Source organism: Ciconia boyciana, chromosome 11, assembly GCF_034638445.1.
Source record: "Ciconia boyciana chromosome 11, ASM3463844v1, whole genome shotgun sequence".
Classification (NCBI taxonomy): Eukaryota; Metazoa; Chordata; class Aves; order Ciconiiformes; family Ciconiidae; genus Ciconia; species Ciconia boyciana.
This window is the reverse complement of record NC_132944.1, coordinates 2,165,705-2,184,229: the sequence shown is the minus strand read 5'-3', so window position 1 is coordinate 2,184,229 and position 18,525 is coordinate 2,165,705. Positions and strand designations below refer to the sequence as shown.

General features: G+C 36.2%; 1 protein-coding gene across 7 annotated transcripts in view; it reads right to left on the bottom strand.

The window, feature by feature from the left end:
• The window catches only part of RAF1 (Raf-1 proto-oncogene, serine/threonine kinase), a 45,087-nt gene that overhangs the window by 14,018 nt on the left and 12,544 nt on the right, over positions 1 to 18,525 (bottom strand). For 3 of the 7 annotated variants that reach the window (XM_072876362.1, XM_072876361.1, XM_072876363.1), the window contains 10 exons: positions 11,899 to 12,114; positions 10,899 to 11,011; positions 9,730 to 9,832; positions 8,063 to 8,220; positions 6,973 to 7,071; positions 5,346 to 5,499; positions 3,707 to 3,766; positions 1,849 to 1,876; positions 1,603 to 1,730; positions 385 to 502 (listed from right to left, as the gene is read on the bottom strand). In XM_072876362.1, the coding sequence (XP_072732463.1) occupies positions 385 to 502; positions 1,603 to 1,730; positions 1,849 to 1,876; positions 3,707 to 3,766; positions 5,346 to 5,499; positions 6,973 to 7,071; positions 8,063 to 8,220; positions 9,730 to 9,832; positions 10,899 to 11,011; positions 11,899 to 12,105 (1,168 nt within the window). In that variant the 5' untranslated portion in view covers positions 12,106 to 12,114. Of the gene's footprint in view, positions 1 to 384; positions 503 to 1,602; positions 1,731 to 1,848; positions 1,877 to 3,706; positions 3,767 to 5,345; positions 5,500 to 6,972; positions 7,072 to 8,062; positions 8,221 to 9,729; positions 9,833 to 10,898; positions 11,012 to 11,898; positions 12,115 to 13,338; positions 13,486 to 18,525 lie in introns of those variants that run through there. The other 4 variants (XM_072876357.1, XM_072876359.1, XM_072876358.1 and 1 more) reach the window with 4 other exon arrangements.

The following is an 18,525-nucleotide window of genomic DNA, read 5'->3' as shown; positions in this document are numbered from 1 at the left end:
TTAAGCCACTGAGGTATTAAAAAAAAAAAAAGGTAAATTTAACATCAAGCTGTGAAATTTCCCAGCTAATTCTGATATTTCAGTCCTGCTAATGGAAAGTGAAATCTGCTCAGAAAACAAGCTGTTGCAGAACATGGTAATAAAGAAAACAATGTTAGCTCCAATACAGCAAACATGTAGATGGTAGTTGTGAGACTCAGATTTTGATGTCTGTTCTTTGCCTTAATTTCCCCACTGTTAATATTAGGAAATTAATATTTCTCACCTAGTACCTTTAGTGGTAGATAAGCACACAGCACCATTAAAACAATTTTACCTTTTTCTGGACTGCTGTCCTACATTATCAAAATTTAGAGAAGACAGTAACACTTGTCAAGAACTTACCATGCCATTTGCCTTTGTAAACAGTTCCAAAAGAACCTGACCCTATTCTGGTAGAAAGCATGACTTCACTTGCTTCTATTTCCCAGTAATAACTGGAATCTCTCTGTCCACGAGGCCTCTGGAACAAAAATTGACATAGCCTTCCTCTAAGTATTTAATCAAATATATTATATATACACACCAAGAATGAAATAAATTCCTTCCTACAAGTTTAAGATGCACTGAAACCCTGAGGGTTTTGTCCTGCGTTTTGGACTTTTGTTTTTCTCCTCAGCTTTTCTCCTCAATTTGTGAGGGGTGGTGGGGTTTTTTACCAAAAACAAAACAAAAAAAACCCAAAAGACAAAACATTTTCTTGGATGGCTTTAACTGCTTAAGAAGCTGTCATTAAGTTCTGCCTAGAAACTTAAACCCTGATCTTAGATCTTAAGAGGAACAAATACTTTATAAGCAACTATTTAAAGACATCTGAAATACTTAAGAAACTTACTGACTTTTTCAAAATTACAATACTAAAATTCAGGAACTCATTTATATATTTAAAAGGAATAAACCAAAAAGATGAGAGCAGAATTCTCAAATGTTTAAGTGATTAACAACTGTGAGTCCCACTAAGCAACTGTACTTTCATTTTTAAATCTTGTAAGCCTTCAAAAAATTTGAGATATTATTCATTATTACTCTAACTTTTCCCCCACCACCACCACCAAGTTTAAATCAAGCCTTTGAGGGAAAACTTGCATTTTGTTAATTCTATTCCCTACCCCCCCCAAGACATTTTGACTAACTTTACTATGAAAATGATGGCATTATCAATATCCATTTTCTATGGAAGCTATGGCAATACAGTGCAAATAGTGATAACAAGGCTAACTTTAAATACATTTTAAAAGAATGAAAAAGATGTAGCCTCTAAAGATTTACAAAGGTAATCCTTGAATCTGTACTGAAAAATATTTTCACAATACCGTCTGAAATTAAATTTCAATCCAAACCACTTTGTTCTGGGTATTTATAACACAAGGCAATAGTACTATCTTTCCCAAGTTAGTCAAAATTATATTGCTATTATATACACACAGTGCAGAGCAATTCAAGATTACCATCAGCTTGTATAGCCTTTTAAGTACAGAAATTTATCCCAACACATGATTACTCCCAGCCTAGTTCAATATATTTTAGAAAAAAAAATTAAAAATCAAATATTACCATACTTACAATTTTGTTTTTTTCTTGTGTATTGGATCCAGGGGCTCTCTCTCTTTGGGCTGGGACTGGGGTTTTGGGCTGAGACCAGCCAGTGGGGCTCATATTGTTAGGACTTCCAGACAGAGCAGAGGGTGAAGCTTAAATATAAAAAGAAACACAAAAAAATTTATGAGCCAGAAAATAAACACAAAATAATATTATATGATTGTTTTTGTTTGGGTGGTTTGGTTTTTTTTTTTTTTTTGGAAACCATACCTGATTCACTATGGCTTCGAATTGCATCCTAAAACAGAGGAGATAAAGTTAATAAATATATGAGAACATATAAAGGACAAACAGGAATAGCGTTGAAATAATTCCTGACAGTTTTGGTCAAGTGTGGTAGAGTATTGACCAACACCCTCCAAAAGATGACAGCTTGGTTATTTTCTAGTTACAAGAATCCCATATGCTAAAAAACATGCAATTTGTGAATTCTTACAAAACATTAAAAATATTCACAGCATATTAACAGTTATTACTATGACGGGGGGGGGCGGGGGCGGGGGCGCGGAAGACACAGAACAAGAAGAAACACCAGAAATAGTGTCTGCATTCCCACCACTGGATTTTTGTACATGCTTGTATTTCAGATCTGGACATAGCTCCTGTGATAGTCCTGTATCTCTAGAGGGCAAGTTCTCAAAAAGGTTTTGGGTTACAAGTAGGAAAACTTTTAAAAGCCCCTAAAATATTCCAAGTCAATATACATTTGAAATATCTCTGCTGTACTATTTCAACCCAAAAAAGTCTAGTGCCCTAATAGAAAAACAGCTAACTTTCAAAACATTTTTCCACATATTAAAGTTTGGTGATATCTGAAAAGCATGTTCTTACACAGTTCACTAGTTGGTACAGTGCGACAACTCTCACCTCATGCCACAGGCACTTTACAACACAATTCTACAGCCATGCACAAGATAAACTAAGCTCTGACAAACATGACTTTACAACTTCTCACCTGCTATGTATTATCCCAAAGTACATACAGGAAAGGTAAAATATCCAGGTACTGTATAAGTACAAAGCAAGAACATGCACTACAGAAATGTTAAACACTGTCAAAGTTAATAGAAGTCAATTCAAACTTTCTAACTAATTAGTAGAATAACAAATGTAAGATTTCATAGGAGGACAGAACAAGCCTACATTCCACCATACAGTTTTCAAATTAAACTCAGGTTATCCTTAGTAAAGATTCATTTATCAAATACATCATTTTAGCTAGTTAGTTGCATTCTCCCAGGCTTGACTCTATATAGAGTATTCTTGCAGAGTACCTCTAGTCTACGCCCGAGTGGATTAAAATCTGCATAAACTACCAATGAAGAACTCTTGCAAGTTACTACGTTTGTCCATTTTGAGGACAGTAAAAATCTTTAAGAACCCAAATTAATAACAAGTGATGGTTTTTGTACATCAGCCTGAGAATGGAACTGCTTTCAAGTAACCTGGCAAAGGATAACTAATTTAAAATTGTTCTCATACTTATGTATACATAATTCTTATTTAAGAAAAAAGGTTTTTTTTGAGCTTCAACCCTGATGTGATGTGAATATTTTCTTTTTTGCTTATGAATCCTACAGCAAATGAACCAAAACCAGTGTTCTTTAGAGTTGTTCTTACAACACAAATAATACCATACACAGTGCTGTAGTCTGTCACCTTTGCTTTGACGCGAAACAAAAATAGTACATCATGTTCTTAATCTAAGGGTTTTGTACAGTTATATTCAACAAAATAGTTTCCAGAGAAAAAAAGCCACACAATAGATGTGATTGAGAAGGGTTTGCTTTAAAAACTGTGTGACCAAATGCATCTCTAGTCCAAGCCTATTCAAATTCACACCAAATTTCATAGTAGTATGGATTCATCCAGCTAAGCTAAAAATTAAGCTCTTCTATCAATTTGCCTCTTCCAATTAGCATCCTCAATATTTAAGTATAAACATGCTATAAAGATTTTCATCAAATCAGCTCCAGATTAAACATTTCATGTGGACACTGCCATGGCTTACAAGTTATAGCAATCCTGTTAATCACAAGAAAACAAAAGGCACCAAGAAAATACCTACTCTTCCCCTCAAACAAAATCGTCTGCACCAGGAACTGGGAGAAGCATTCAGGCTGTTATTCTAGGCCAACACGGTAAGAGATAAAAGAAAAGAACAGAGGAAGTATAGAAAAAAAAAATTTAAAATTAAATGTTAGGATAAGTGAAAGAAAAAGTAATCTAATTTGTTTGATATATGATAATTAAGCACAGTAAAACTTTTAAGTATTCCTGTTCAAACCCAAAAGTTCACTAGTATCCCTCCTTTGGTAAACCAGTTTATTAAGGTGGTCTTTCTCATGTCATACTAGGAGGTCTCTAATATCTTTTTTTGTGGTGTTGGTTTTTTTTTTTTTAATTTTTCTTTTTTTAAAGGCTTTTGGAAAAGCAGCTATTGCCTTTAAGACATGACAGCTATTTTAATTCCGTCCCTATGATATTATGAAGAGCCAGAATAGAAAGCATTTCTGTCTTTACTGCTATGCATAAGGGATAAAGAAAGCAATGTCTCCTTGAAGGCTCATCACACTACAAAGTTCCATAATTCATATACTCTTTCTTGAGTGCTTCATTATTTTTTGTGCCATAAAAGATGGTCAGCCAGGCTTCTGAAGCAGTAAAAAAGGCTGTAAGCCTAAGAAAACCGAAGAGAAAGGGAAGGTACCTTTTCCCATAAAACCCAGCTGACACAAAGCTTCTAACCAAAAAAGCTTCATGGGGCTGCAGTGCACTTTTCTTCAGTTCCACCAAAGGTCCAGAGGACATCTCTGGCCCATTTCAGAGAGTCTTCACACTTCACAGAAGCCTATAAACTACCAGCTGAAGATGCAAGTGAACTTGGTAGTCAATAGCTTTTGCTTGGCCCAAAGAGTTTTTAAACTATTCCAGAGCAAAAACCCAACAAACAGTGCTCTCTCTGAAGTTCTGCAGTTCAGCCCTTTCTTTCTGCAAGCCTTTCCTGCACACCACTCCCTTATTTTGTTAAGGTTATCACAGAACCAAAGAAAACAAATACTTTAGGCCTGACTTCAAAGAACTGTCTCTCACTACTGGCAGTCTAAGGTCGGGGGGGGGGGAGCAGGGAAGAGAAAAAGGTGCTTGAAAGCACCTTTTGGAAATATTAACAGCAGAAATATTCTCAGATACAGATGGCTTTAGCACACAAGCCCAGAATTGCTGTTAATTTCGTACAGGTGTAACACAAAACATATTGCCAGTAAGCTTTGACTTGAGTATTCTAACTCTGAGAACTACATCCAGACTTACAGTATGTGTAGTCTGATTTAAAATAAACACCAGCCCCCCAACAAATCCAGATTTGTAAGTTTGAAAGAACATTTTTAGACATGCCTAATAAGTATTTCTGCAGCAAAACTGAGCTTATTTTCTTTTCAGATCTGTGAAACTTGATTGTTAAGCTCCCCCACATCTTTACAGACACCAAAATCTACCTAGAACTTCAGCAAAGTTGATAAAGACTGCAAGAATGAACTATTAACTTTCTATGCGAATGTGTCACCTATATTTTTTATCACTCAGCCAACTAAGGCAAACAGTAAGCAAATGACAGAAAGCAAAGAAGAAAACCCAACCAGTGACTATCAGATGGCCAGTCACAATTTTAGTTTAACTGTATGCTATTCCCTCCCTACCAATATTACCTCAATTATCCGGCTGTCTACAGGCATTGTAGTGCTAACCATATGGACATTTGGTGTGGATGTAGATCGCTGTCTTTGGGAGAGGGAGCCCTCAGAGGAAGGATTTGATGTGTTGAATGTGAAGGCATGAGGTGTAGAATACCTGTGCTGGGAACTGAGAAAGACAGACAAAGAAAGGGAAAGTTGTGGTTATTTTCTCCCCTCCAGCAATTGAAAAATACTGTTCTGTGTAACCTGCCCAAAAGCAATATACACAGAATTCCAAACAGAGAAAAAGTTGGGACTTACAGGCTAACTAAACTATTCAGTCAGCTGAATCATTCCCAGTTTATCTTAGGAAATAAATGAAAAAACTTGAAGGTCTTGTCAGCTCACATACTTATCTAGTGTGTTTAACATAAGTCTGTTTCTGCCATTATAAATTTTGCCACAGTTCACCTCAATCCCCATCAAATCACATTTAATATACTGATAAAATACTATCTCTGCTGGATTAATTCAGGTCTGTGAAATTTAACCATACTGCTCAATTCAAGCCTGTTAAATACATAGCTTAGGAGCTACTTTTACTGCTAAGCCCTGAATTTGTAAAGGTCTGCAAGACTGTTCAATGGTTCACACAGAACAGCCAGCAAGGAAGTCATGAAACCCAATACCAGTTAAAAGGAGGCCAACACTAAAATCCAGTTCAACAAAGAGTTATAAATCACAGTTAAGGTCACTCAAACCTTATTTATCCCAAATCACACAAGTATCTTAACTGAAATCAGCCAGCCTTCACAAAAAGCTTAAAAAACTATCAAGTTAATGAGTCATTGTTCAACAACACTGGACAGTGAATAAGATGGCAAAGAGAACATAAGATCAATTCCTGATGCAGATCCCACTAAAATAAATAAATAAATAAATAAATACATAGAACCATTTGCAAGTCAGCTATGTGCTCTGTGCCTCATTCCTGAATAGGCCAAGATTTTTCAAAGGGATGTAGAAAAAACAAAAGATGGCCTGCCCTCTTCAGCCTCTAGAATTTCAAGGAAAAGAATACAGGCACAAATTAGGATCAGAAGACAGGCCCCTTTGAAAGGAAAGCAATTGTTATTCTAGCATTTAAAACTACAGGAACATTCTCTTTAGGTCTCAGAATTTTCTTTAAGAGGAACATATTTTTAGTTTCCACTGTTCTCTCTTTAAAACTCTTATCTGTCATCATAACATTAGAATGTTATTTTAGTTTATTTATGCGAGTCATGCAAAATGAGTCACAAATCCTTACATGTATACTACCTGATCAGATAAAATAACATTCATTCACAAAAATACCAAAGGGAGCCTTGATTTTCTTAGGCAAGAAAACAAAGGTCTCCAGAAAACCTTTAATACCTTCCCTTAAAATCTTAAGACTAAAAATTAAAAATATAAAATCCCAAATCAATGTTTTGCCTGAATCTAAGAACAAGAAAGGACACTACATATTATCTATGATGAAGTGGTGTTGCCTTCTTGCACATTTATCCCAGCCTTCTATAAGATTGTTCCATTTTTGAGGAGTTGGGGGTGTTTTGGTTTTTTTGTTTTTAAACAACTGTATTTTCCAAAACAGAAATGACAGGTAATACTAGCTTACCTAACAGGTATCCGGGAGACAGACTCCCGCATCCGTCTCATTGTCAAGGGAGGTAGTGCAGGGACACCACTGTCACTGATATTTGAATTTGGGAACAATCTGAAATATCAACAAAAACAATTACAATTTCAACTGCTACACTACCTCCTGTACAATGTTCTTTAAAGCTGAAAATTTAAAGGGCTGTTTCTTTCCAGCATAATTAACTTCATGAACACATTCCTAGCTTTACATAATACTTTTCCTCTGTGTATGGTATGACTAAAAACCGTGTCTTCAGACTCCCAAAGAAAATTTCCAGGTGTTCTTTCTAAACTTAAGATACACATCGTTTTACATCAGACTTCAGATTTTTCTGAAGGGGTATTCGACACCAAATTTTTTAAGTTCTATTAAACCCAGGTAGCACCAAGTGGTACAAGTCATCCTACACTCTAATGGCTAGTCAGTATAAGAAAATGTATAACTATATGACCAAGTTTAGTTATTAAAATTACATTTTTATAAAAAATCATAAAAATTACTGAGTAAGACACATAAAATCAATTATAGGTTTTAACACTTTTGCATAAAAGAACTTCTTCTAACATAATGATTTTCAACGTTTTCTAATCAATATTAGGAAAGTATTATCCTTCATCAGTTTTCTCACCATTCCCTGCATTTTCAACAGGGTGTCAAAAGCTGTGGTAGTTCTGAACACTCATGCTTCCAACAGCTAAAAAACAACTGAATCATGACCTTTTTTTCTTCTAACAAAAGCGTTATGCGAGAGGAATTACTATTACTCCGTTGAAACAGAGGGCATTATAGCAACTGCCTGGTCATTCAAGATCTTTGTTTGCTTGTCCCAGTATATTAACATTTACAGCAAGAACAAAATGCAGTTAATGTAAATGGCCTTCTTCACCTGGGAATAGACAATCATTGCTGGCTGTTTTATGAAATCAATACACAAGTTCTGTATAGTGATGAAAGTGACTACAACTTCCCAACAATCCAAATTTATCTCTATGATAAGAGATTAAAAAAAACAATCCTTGTCTGTCACAGAGAATTACTGTTGCTATTGAAAAGGAACAGTCCTTACAAGAGTTGCCTGATATTGCTCCAGTCGACACACATAGTTGGAACTTTTGTGCTGCAATGTTCGTGGAATTTATAACCACATGTCTGACACCGAAACCCATTTAGCAGGAACTTCTGGCAGATGTCACAGAAAGCAAGCTTTAGAAATGTCTTCCGAGCCTAGAAAACACATTAAATAATTAATCCAAGCTTCTCTTCATTAACTGATATGAACATCTTCAGAGCCTGACATAAAAACATACCACGTTAAAATGTTATCAGTGCCCCCAAAGTGCTACTGAACTTAAAGCCACACTTGAGTATTCTTGCATACATTTTCAGTTTGGCTGGAAACCTTACAAACATTTAGGGCTTTGTTTGCCTGATTATTTAAAAAAAAAAAAAAAGGCAAAAAAAGGAAAAGTGTTCTGTCAAATTCTAAAGCACTATTTTGTGCTCAGTAAGGTGACAGAGTTGGGTGGGCCAAGAATTGTTTTTTTTGTTTTAGTATCACCAAGGAGGTGAAGGAGAATCAGATCGTAAGAACCACCTCATTATTTTTATTAGTCAAAATGCTTGTTGTGTGTTTATGACTAACCAATACCCCTTGCATAAGAAATAAATTCCTCAGTAAATAAAATAGTTTAAGGAAATTCTACTTCTTTAAATGGCATCTAACATTTTTTCAAAGCTTCTGAATACGAAAAAAGATTAAAATGAACCAAAGGGTTTCTTCCTCCGGAGCATACTGTGGAGGAAGGCTCGAGCTTTAAGCTTCTTCCAGATCTGAAGAAAAATATTAGTTTTCTGGTGATGAACTACAGACAATTTTATTTGTAGTTTTCTAAAAATGTAAAGTAGAAGCTACTTTCAGTTTTTGTAAATCAGTCCTAACCTTTCTAATGGATGTAAATGATAACCCTTCGGTTTTGCCACTTGGCACAATATATTTCTGGGACAAAACAACAGAAAGGCTAGAATATAGGAGTAGAGTTCCTTCCCAGGAAGAACAAAATAATGCAAGGTAAAACCGTTAGAGTTAGGCATTATCTCTTTGTTAAAAGAAAACAAAGAAACAGCTCTATTCATTTGCTCTATACTAAGCAAATACTCCAGTACTGAGGAGGAACTACAAATCTAAAGTCTTTCACCCCCCAAAAAACACTCTGTCAAATTACAAGGCAGCATTAGCTCACAAAACAACGTTATGACCTTGCAGAATTAACAGCAACCCTGTACATTCAGTACAATTACCAACAGTCCAGTGAAGCTGCCAAAGTTATCCAGACTTTTTTGACTGATGAGCCAGAGACTGAAAATGCAAGTTATCTCCCAGTTCTGGACTTTAAAGACATGATATCTTAATATGACAGTTACAGAAATATATATTTATATAAAATAAAAATGGCAATCATCAAACCTTTGAAGAAGATGCGTAATGTGAGCTTTTAAAGTCTCTGACACTAAGGAATCACTAAACATAAACAGAATTCTGGCATTTCATTGCAAATTGATATTTAGCCAATCTAATTTGTGGGGAGTAGGGGTGAAGGAATCAAATCATCACTTCTGAAATCCCGCCCTGGGCTTAGAAAGCCAAAAGGTACATAACGCCTAAAACATTCTTTCACTGAGTATGTGGTTCAAATGATACAATTTACATCAAAATACAGAAGAGGAAAAGCTTACAAAATTGTGCGTAGTGAGTGGAACATGATCAAGAAAGTCCACTTGCAGTTCCTCTCCAATCAAGGAGGCAGCATCTGTATTCCAATCCAAACGCACTTTTTTCCTGAAAGAAAGAGAAAACGGGGACAACAAAATTACTTAGGAGATCAGAAGTCTGGCCTAATCAATGATCTATGTTTTGTGAGTTTTCTTGAGTAAACTGAAAACAAATACAAAAAAGCATGGCTAACCTCTTATAGTGAGCTATATTTCAGTGTCTTTCACTTAAAAAATTAGAAGCAACTTTGAAAACATAGCGATTCACCTCTTTTTCTGTTTATTTTTTAACATGTAAGTCATTTAGATATATAGGTTATTTGAAATAAGACACCTAGAAGCTGTAATGGAGTCAGAAATACCCTTATAAACAAAACATAAGAAATTATGAATGGCAGACTTAGTGACATGAAAGCCGGATTACGTGCTTCAGCACTGAAGTTACTGGTGACCCCAGAATGGACTCAGTCACATAGAGATGTAAACCCACAAATGACTGCCTCATGATTGAGGCTTGAAAGAGCATTAAGCCCAAGCCTTACGAGGTGTGAAGTTAAATGTATTAACTCCATGAGATACCTTCACTCCCTCAGCTTGTAAAAGAATCATTTGGTATTTAATAGCAGCATCCCCGGTCCTACAAAAAATAAGGAATATCTGAAGTGAGATTTAAATCCAAACATTGAAAAGTTGTAGAGGAATGTAGAGCCTTAGAACTGAGCACACAGAAGAGACGTTCATTTAAGTTGGCTAAGGATCATTAGCACTGAAGTTTACTAACTACAAATGCAGAGGAGAAATGCACCTCAAACATGAAGGCATATCACATCATTTCATCTAGAGTATGACAAAAGCCTCTGTAAGATGCTACAAGCACTTGAGTGTACCCCTCAATTTTGCACATTTTTAATACTTAGCTTTAAAACAAAAATACAATTTTTAATACCCAGGAAGATGAAGGAGTTGCCCTAGAGGAGGGTACAGAAAGCAACATGGAAGCGTTCACAACCAAACTGTGCCTTTAAAAGAGACTAGCAAGAAAGAGGAAGAAAGCATTATTGCTGCTCTTCTAAAACGAAGATTTTTTACATTCTCTAGTTGAAAGTTTCACATATAACATTCCAGACTCTTACCCTTTTGGTTCAGTAAGAAGTCGAAAAACCGCACAGCATTCTGGCTGCAGACCTCTTACTTTAAGTGCCTTCATAAGACAGTCATGTAAGGTCATCCCATTTCGCACATTTACCTGTGACCAAAGGAAAAAAAACCTCAGTCAGTGATTGCAGAATTTGTTTAAGCTTTTTTGGGGGAAGAAAAGAGGTAGTCATTTTTTACTCCTTTTCTTTAGATGTTCCAGTGAAACTGCACACCTGTTCACTTTTGAAGTTAATAAATAGATAAATAAAAATTACTTGTATGATGTAAGAACAGACCGCTGTGCCTTCTGATTTAACTCGCTGCACATTAAGCCGACCTGTCAGGCAGGCACGTTTTCTGCCATATACGAAACTATTGTGTACTTATGCAAAGGAAGTTTTGAAGCCATTTTATAACTTTTCAATTTCTTACAATCACTAAGTTTCTGTGAAACAGGACTTTAAACAGCACTCATAGAAGTAGGGAGCCTATAAAAGTAATAGAAATGCAGGCAAATGGAGTTACCTTAAATATAGAAAAAGGCTTAATTTAGATTTCAGGGAACTTTGCATAAGACTATTATTAGTACACTGAGCTCCAAGAAATCTAATAGAAGTGTTCCCTCAAGAAGTTTCACTTCAGCTTTAACTACCATACTTCACCGTGGGCATCCAAGTGAAGAAAATGGTGACAGAAATGACTCCATGTTTTACTTCATACAGGCATCATTGTTTAGGTCAGCCAGCTACTGTCTTTTAATGTTAAATATGTAAGCAAAGTATCTTCCTCATGTATATTGGAAAAATACAGCACTAAGGTAGAGAAATACAGATACACTGCTTTCAAAATATGTCCTCTGGAATTAACAAACTGATGACAACACACTTAATCACAGTAAGACCTTTTGCGAAGCTTGGCATTTCTCTTGCCAGATACACGTCATAGCGTTAGCAATGGGAACAGTACATTTCTCACATAAAGGTAACGTAGACTTACCACTGTGCGCTGCTTGTTGGGCAAGAAAACACGAATAGTATTACTAGTTTTGGAAGTATCTGATATTTTGCCGTCATCAGAAGCTCGGCGTTGATAACCAAACTGCTGGACGATAGTAGGTGAAATACAGTTTGGGCCATCAAAGACAGAATCCTTGAGTCCAAAACCATTACTGATAGTCTTCCAAGCTCCCTGAATGTGCTCCATTGATGCAGTCTAACAAACAAAAATTGAGAGTCAGGGAAAATTACAATATCCTTTGCTACAAAGTGGTACTTTCTCTTCCTGAGACAACAGACCTCACAGCCTCTTTTGAAAGCATTTGAAGACTGCACTGCCTTCTCCCTTGTGACGTGATCAACCCACACATACATGGTACAGTTCACCCACATCTGCAAAATTAGCCTGAGCCTTGAAAGCATTTGATTTTCTGCACATAAACAGATCATCAGTAATATAAGCGTAATTCCTCTCACTGCATCTTTGGTGTCACAGGAGCAGTTTACCATCATGTTAATTTACATAATCAGTGCCTGAGGGGCCTTCAGAAAGGTGGCTAGATGCTAGCTGCAGGCCAAAAGAGTCATCCTGTAAGCCAGACCTGGCATGCAAGCATTAGCACAGACTGTACTGTTAAGAAAAAGAGGCCCAACAGGAATTATAATAAAAAGCATTCATTGAAGAAATTCTATTTTTATCAGTGATTTGGGGGCTTTGGTTTGAGGTTTGGGGGGTGGGGTGGTTGTTTTTTTTTTTAAAAAGGGTAGGAAGTTTAATACTGTTGGGATACAACAAAATACATAACATTTTAATAGTATCACAATTTACATAGTATGAAACAGCAAAAAAAAATTCTATAACCCCCCACACACACTATGCTCAGTTACATTTCAGCATAAACCTCTCCCAGTGCAAGGACATGAACAACCCCTCACATACTTTCAAATCAGCACACAGTACTATTTTTGCACACTCAGGGACAAAGATAAAGGTATTGGTGTATTTTTTTCCCCAGTTATCACAACTTCAATACAGCTTGAACTCCAAATTATACTCCAAATGCACCTTATTCAAAACTAAGCAAAAACAAAGTCTGAAACAGTTTTGAACAGAGAAGTGTACTCCTCGCTAAATTTCCAAACATTCACATGCTTATGTCGGAGAAAAGAAGATGGTGTTTGTTACAGTTGAAGACCTAAAGTAATGGAATTTGTGGAAAAAAAGATCTCCACTAGTGTTAAGTGTCCATTTTGGGATGCCCAGAAGGATAAACTTTGAATCTCAGAGTGTTCACTCACAGCACGACTCAGAAAAGTCTTAGCTAGATTTTTAAGTATTTAACATTGCTACAGACCTAAACCCAGATCTCACTAGTAACTAGACAGGAAACATGTAAAAACAGACTTAAAGAAAAAGGTTTGGTTCACATGAAGCACCTACCATCGCATGCAAACCCTGCAGCAGCAGAACTCTAGGCCTCTTACACTTCCTGCTACAAAGGGATCTTTCGGTCAGTTCATGAGCATTTCTTTCACTGGCAACGTATACAATGACAACATACATATCCTCTCCTTCCCTCCTGACAATCGTTGTCATTCCCGCATCGATGCCATCAGTTGTGCAGGTCCAGTTGTTCAAAGGTTCAAAATATTTAAATGTCAGTAAGATTTAAAACTCAATACCCAATTGAAATCTAATAGGATTTAGATACTTTGAATTTTTTTTTTTTTTTAAAATCTATGGCACTTAAATGACAACAGTCTTTACATTTGATGTAAAAAGGGGACAAGGGATGGGAAGACACTGAGACATTCTGAAAAAAGGAGGGAGGAGGGGAGATAAAGTTGAGGAATACAACTGAGTTCAGCATGCACAAGCAACTACAAGTACAATAATCTCAAAATTCATATGCATTGCCCTACTGTCAGGAATCAGAAAGGTGAAAAAAGTTATGTACAGTTGCAACAACCGTATTATGCATATGGACAGCTAAAAGAGTAACTAGTTAGATGGTAACAATGAAAACAGAGTGGAGATAAACTGTTAGATAAGAGGGGTAAGATGAAACCCAGACTGCTTATTCTCTTGCCTCCTCTAAACTTACTCACTATGGGGAACCCTACTTTATTTCACACTTCCAGGTAACACGAGACCAAACAAGAAGAGAAGCTCAACTGGATTTCTCTACTGAGTAAGTTGAGACAAGGAATAGCGGGGCAACCATCAAAACCTCCCTGTTGCCACTGCTGATGTTGACAACACCCTAACATTACAGCCTTTATAGTTAATACTTAGCAGTTAATATAGTTAATATTTGGCAGTTTACATGCTGCCAACATTTCCTGAAAAATTCAACAGAAAACAGGAAATGACAAAAATTTCAAACTTGCACCTTGACAAAAGCTAACTTTCATACAAAAAAGGTGTTTCCCTGTTCTAACGGTGTTCTCTCGTCCAAATGTGAAAGGCCTACTGCATACTATGAACAGCCTACCGAATATGAACAGCCTACCAGAGAAGATCACAGAAACACATTTTGAGGTTGCTGTACACACAGTCAGAAAAACATAAAGACAGTAACTGCTATCAGCCTTCCATACAATACAAATGTCAGCTGTATCTTTAGACCTGCAAGTGGCCTGAGGGTATAGGGGCAGGGGAGAAGAAAGAGAAATTGAAAAGGTATTCGCAGTCTCCTGGAGAGAGACAGGGAATCCATGATGAAAAGTTGCTAAACCTGCTCCTGGCATCCATGGTACAAGGGCATGCAGTTGGTAAGGTGAGGCTTGCTGAAGAAACAGCAGTAATCAATTGTCCTGCTAACTTTTGCAACTGTTCAGAGGCCACCCTCAGGTGGCATGATAGGAGGCTCCAGCTCCTCAGAAATACCTGTTCACCCAGGCCAACAAGAGACTAGCCAAGAACACTTTGATTCTGATACCACATGGGCAGCCACCGGATATGTTCACTTCTCAAACCTAGTCACTGTTCTTATTTCAAATTATTATCATTGAAGAATAGAGGCAGTCATAGAAGCTGCTTCTTAAGAAGTAATTTATGAATGATTTACACCTTTCACCTGCCCTCTAGTGTAAAGAAAGCTAGCTTAAAAAAAATTATATTAATACATACAAAAATATGCACTTTGAACTCAAACAGCTCACTGCATACATAGATATGAGGTAAGAGAATTAGCACGGCAACTACTTGACCAGCTTTGAACTGACAAAATCCCTATATATATATATATATATATATGTAATCACACAACATAATATTGCACATACACACACAATTTCTAGTTGGTACATTGAACACAAAAGCAAGCACAACAGCAGAAGACAACAGACACATTATTTCACAGGACATAGGTTAGCTGCATTTCTGGCCACCTTAACAGATAAGATGTGCACAGCATAGCTTACCTTTCAGTGCCCTGTAACCTGTGCCCTAGCATTGATTTGTTTATTCATTTTGGGTCTTTTGCTCCAACCAATATTTGACGAAAGCCATTTTTACTGAAACTAAATTCATTTTCTCCAACTCTCCCAAGATCCACACCAATTCCCTCCAGTGAAAAGACATCTGATATGCTCTAAAGAGAAATTTAATTTAATATAAAGGAGGAAAGATTTTACAATGATGGCTTCATAAATATATAATTCTTAGTTTGTCTATTCCAGAAAAACTAGTTTTTCTTCCTTTAAATGAGTTACAAGCATGTTTCTGAAACATAATCATTACCAGATATTAGATTTATGTTTATATGCCATGCTCGACTAATACATTGCCAGTTTAACGTTTTCATGCATCTTTCTAAAATTTTTCTTCCTGCAACTCTTCACTTTCATGAAAATTACTTCAAACGGCCCGTCTGTGACTGAAAAACTGCAACAGCAGCATTCAAAGAATATTTTAACATATTAAAGTACAAGCGTATCAGTCCTCTTGTAGATCCAGTACTGCTAGGAAACTGATACTGACTTGTTTCATACTAAACATTCAATGTGAGCAGGAAAAAACCTCATCCTATTCCTCCACCTCCCACAAGTATACTGCACATTGTGACCAAGATTGCACTTCTAACTAGTACTTTTTGCTTAGATTACAGATTTTGATAGTTAGTCATTTGAACAAGCATTAAAGCCAAATGCAAAAAATAGCTATGCAATGTGCACACCTGACAGTAACAAATTCCTAGAGATCATTCACTCATGTCCACTCAGATCATACACTCATATCATTCATTCATATCCAAAAGATACTTTAAGTTACTTTAACTTTTTCCACGACTAGCAAAAAGCGTTTAGTCTGAACTGTTAAAAATTTCAGTCTACCCCCCTAAGGAATGCTGAAACTGGTAATGACGAAGCCTGAAAGTTCGCAGGATACAAAGCTAAACTCCTCTCCTTTCCTTTATTTCTGAAACAAACACTGAAAGCTTTTAAAGAAAATGTAAATTCAGTTCCCTCTCCCAACACACATGCTGCCATTTTTATACACACGAACAATTAATAGTCACATTCATGTTTACTGAAATACATATACAAAGGCAAAACATCACAGAACAAAACCCAGAATCCATTTCAAAGCTTTAAAAGTTGCTTATAAGAAAAGTTTTTTTGTCTCTGACACAAAAAGATCAATAATACATTTAACTGTGGTCTTTTCTCAGTTCCCCTCCCATACAGTAATTCTCAATTGATTTAATATTGCATGGGTGACCAGTTGTCTAGAGAGAAAAAAAAAACAAACCCACACCAAACAAGTATCTATTGTGATATATAGCAGTACTTTTTAAAAGTAGCTTTTCATAGCAGTAGAAGATAAATATGGACCCACTCCTATAGTAATAAATAAAGATGTGATCAATGTAAACATAAATGCAGGGCATGAGTTAGGAACAGTCTAACAACCCAAGCAGATTTCTCATACATCTACAAGGTTGGGGTTTTTCCTTCAAGTGTCTTTCATTTTAAGAGGTCAATGCCAAAAAGCAAGCTCCCCCCTAACAGAACTGAGGAAAAAAATATTAAAAATTAACAGGAGGAAATGTTATTGTTCAGGGGGGAAAAAACAAACACAAAAACCAACACTGAAAGATTACATATAATTTCTGCCTCAGTTGTTCTGATCTTGGAAGTATCTTCTCACCTTTTTCTCTGTTTCTCAGAACCATTCATTCCTTAGTTACTGCTTCAGCCATTATGCTACTAATGTAACTTTGAAGTATTTAAGCAAAAAAATAACATTGGTTTTCCAACAATTGGGCTCTACAGTGAGGAGGGCACAAGGAATACAACTCTCAGGCTGACACACTTTCAGATTGATTAATCCTTTGCAAGATTAATACCTTTCTGTTTTTAAGAGTAACTTTCAGAGTAAAACTTTGGTTAGTAAGCATAAACCAAGTCATACTACTTGGCTGTACTAGGCTGTACTTTGGGCTCTGGTTAGTAGGTACTTGTCACCGAAACTATCTGCACCTTTGGCTGCTCTGTGCCTGCTCTCCTCTGTTGATTAGAATGGCTCCAGGCTACTTTTCCTCACCAATTTTCAGAAAGATCTCTGGTTTGTCCTTTCCACAGAGATCATTCCCATGTCAGTCACCCATTTCCTTCCACATTAATTTTCTATCAAGTTCAAACACGGAGCTCTGTAAGTTTCCCTACAAAACCTGAATTCCTTCTTTAGAGAAAGAGAACCACTGAACACTCCACTTGTACCTAAAAGAGCACAAAGCGATACAGAATCCAAATCCTTCCCTTTCCCAAAGCAAAAAAGCAACCCCACGTAAAAAGAAAAATGCAGCAGGTGTTTCCAAGCACTCAATCAGAACTTTTTTTAAATTTTAGTTAAGTACTGCTGCTGAATTTATATAGATTCACAAAAAAGTTTATGAAATTGCTATTAAAACAGCTATGAAAGAAAAAGGCAAGCAAGGAAAGTACACAAATTTTGCACATACATTTTGTACAAGTTTTGCTAACAAAGCACCAGAACTCTGTCATGGAGTAAAACCTCCATTTTTTTAAGTATAGTAATTTATAATTTTAATCTTATAATCAAAATTGATAAATATTGAGAGGTGGTCACTCAATGTTTTAAATGTGTTCTCTTAACATTATGAGGACTATTAAAGCTGAAGCTGATGTCTTTATTTAAGACATCCTCATCTTTTAATTTGGTAAATTCAAATGCATTGCTAGAAATAAAAAGCATACTGAACACTGCTTTCTTATATCTGATTGAATCAGAATCACATTATATGGCACTCTTGTCACGCTTAGACTTCTTGTTTCTTCGCCATAAGGTTAAATTCTTCACAGCAGAATCCTCCAAAGAAAGATTTAGAAAGATAGATCTTTAAAGTGGACCTTGCATTGCAGAAGTGGGGCTATGACTTTACATGTGTATTGACATTACACAGGCAAGACATTTTGGACAAGCATTTGTTTCCCCAAGTCTTTCTATCAACTGTACATACATTCTCAGACACATGCCTATTTGCATTCTGAATTTGCTCATGCTTGAATTGTTTCAAGTATGGATGAAAGCCGCAAACTGTGTTTACAGTTGCCTGGAACTCATCCACTTTACAGCAAGGATAAAAAAGTTACTCAAATG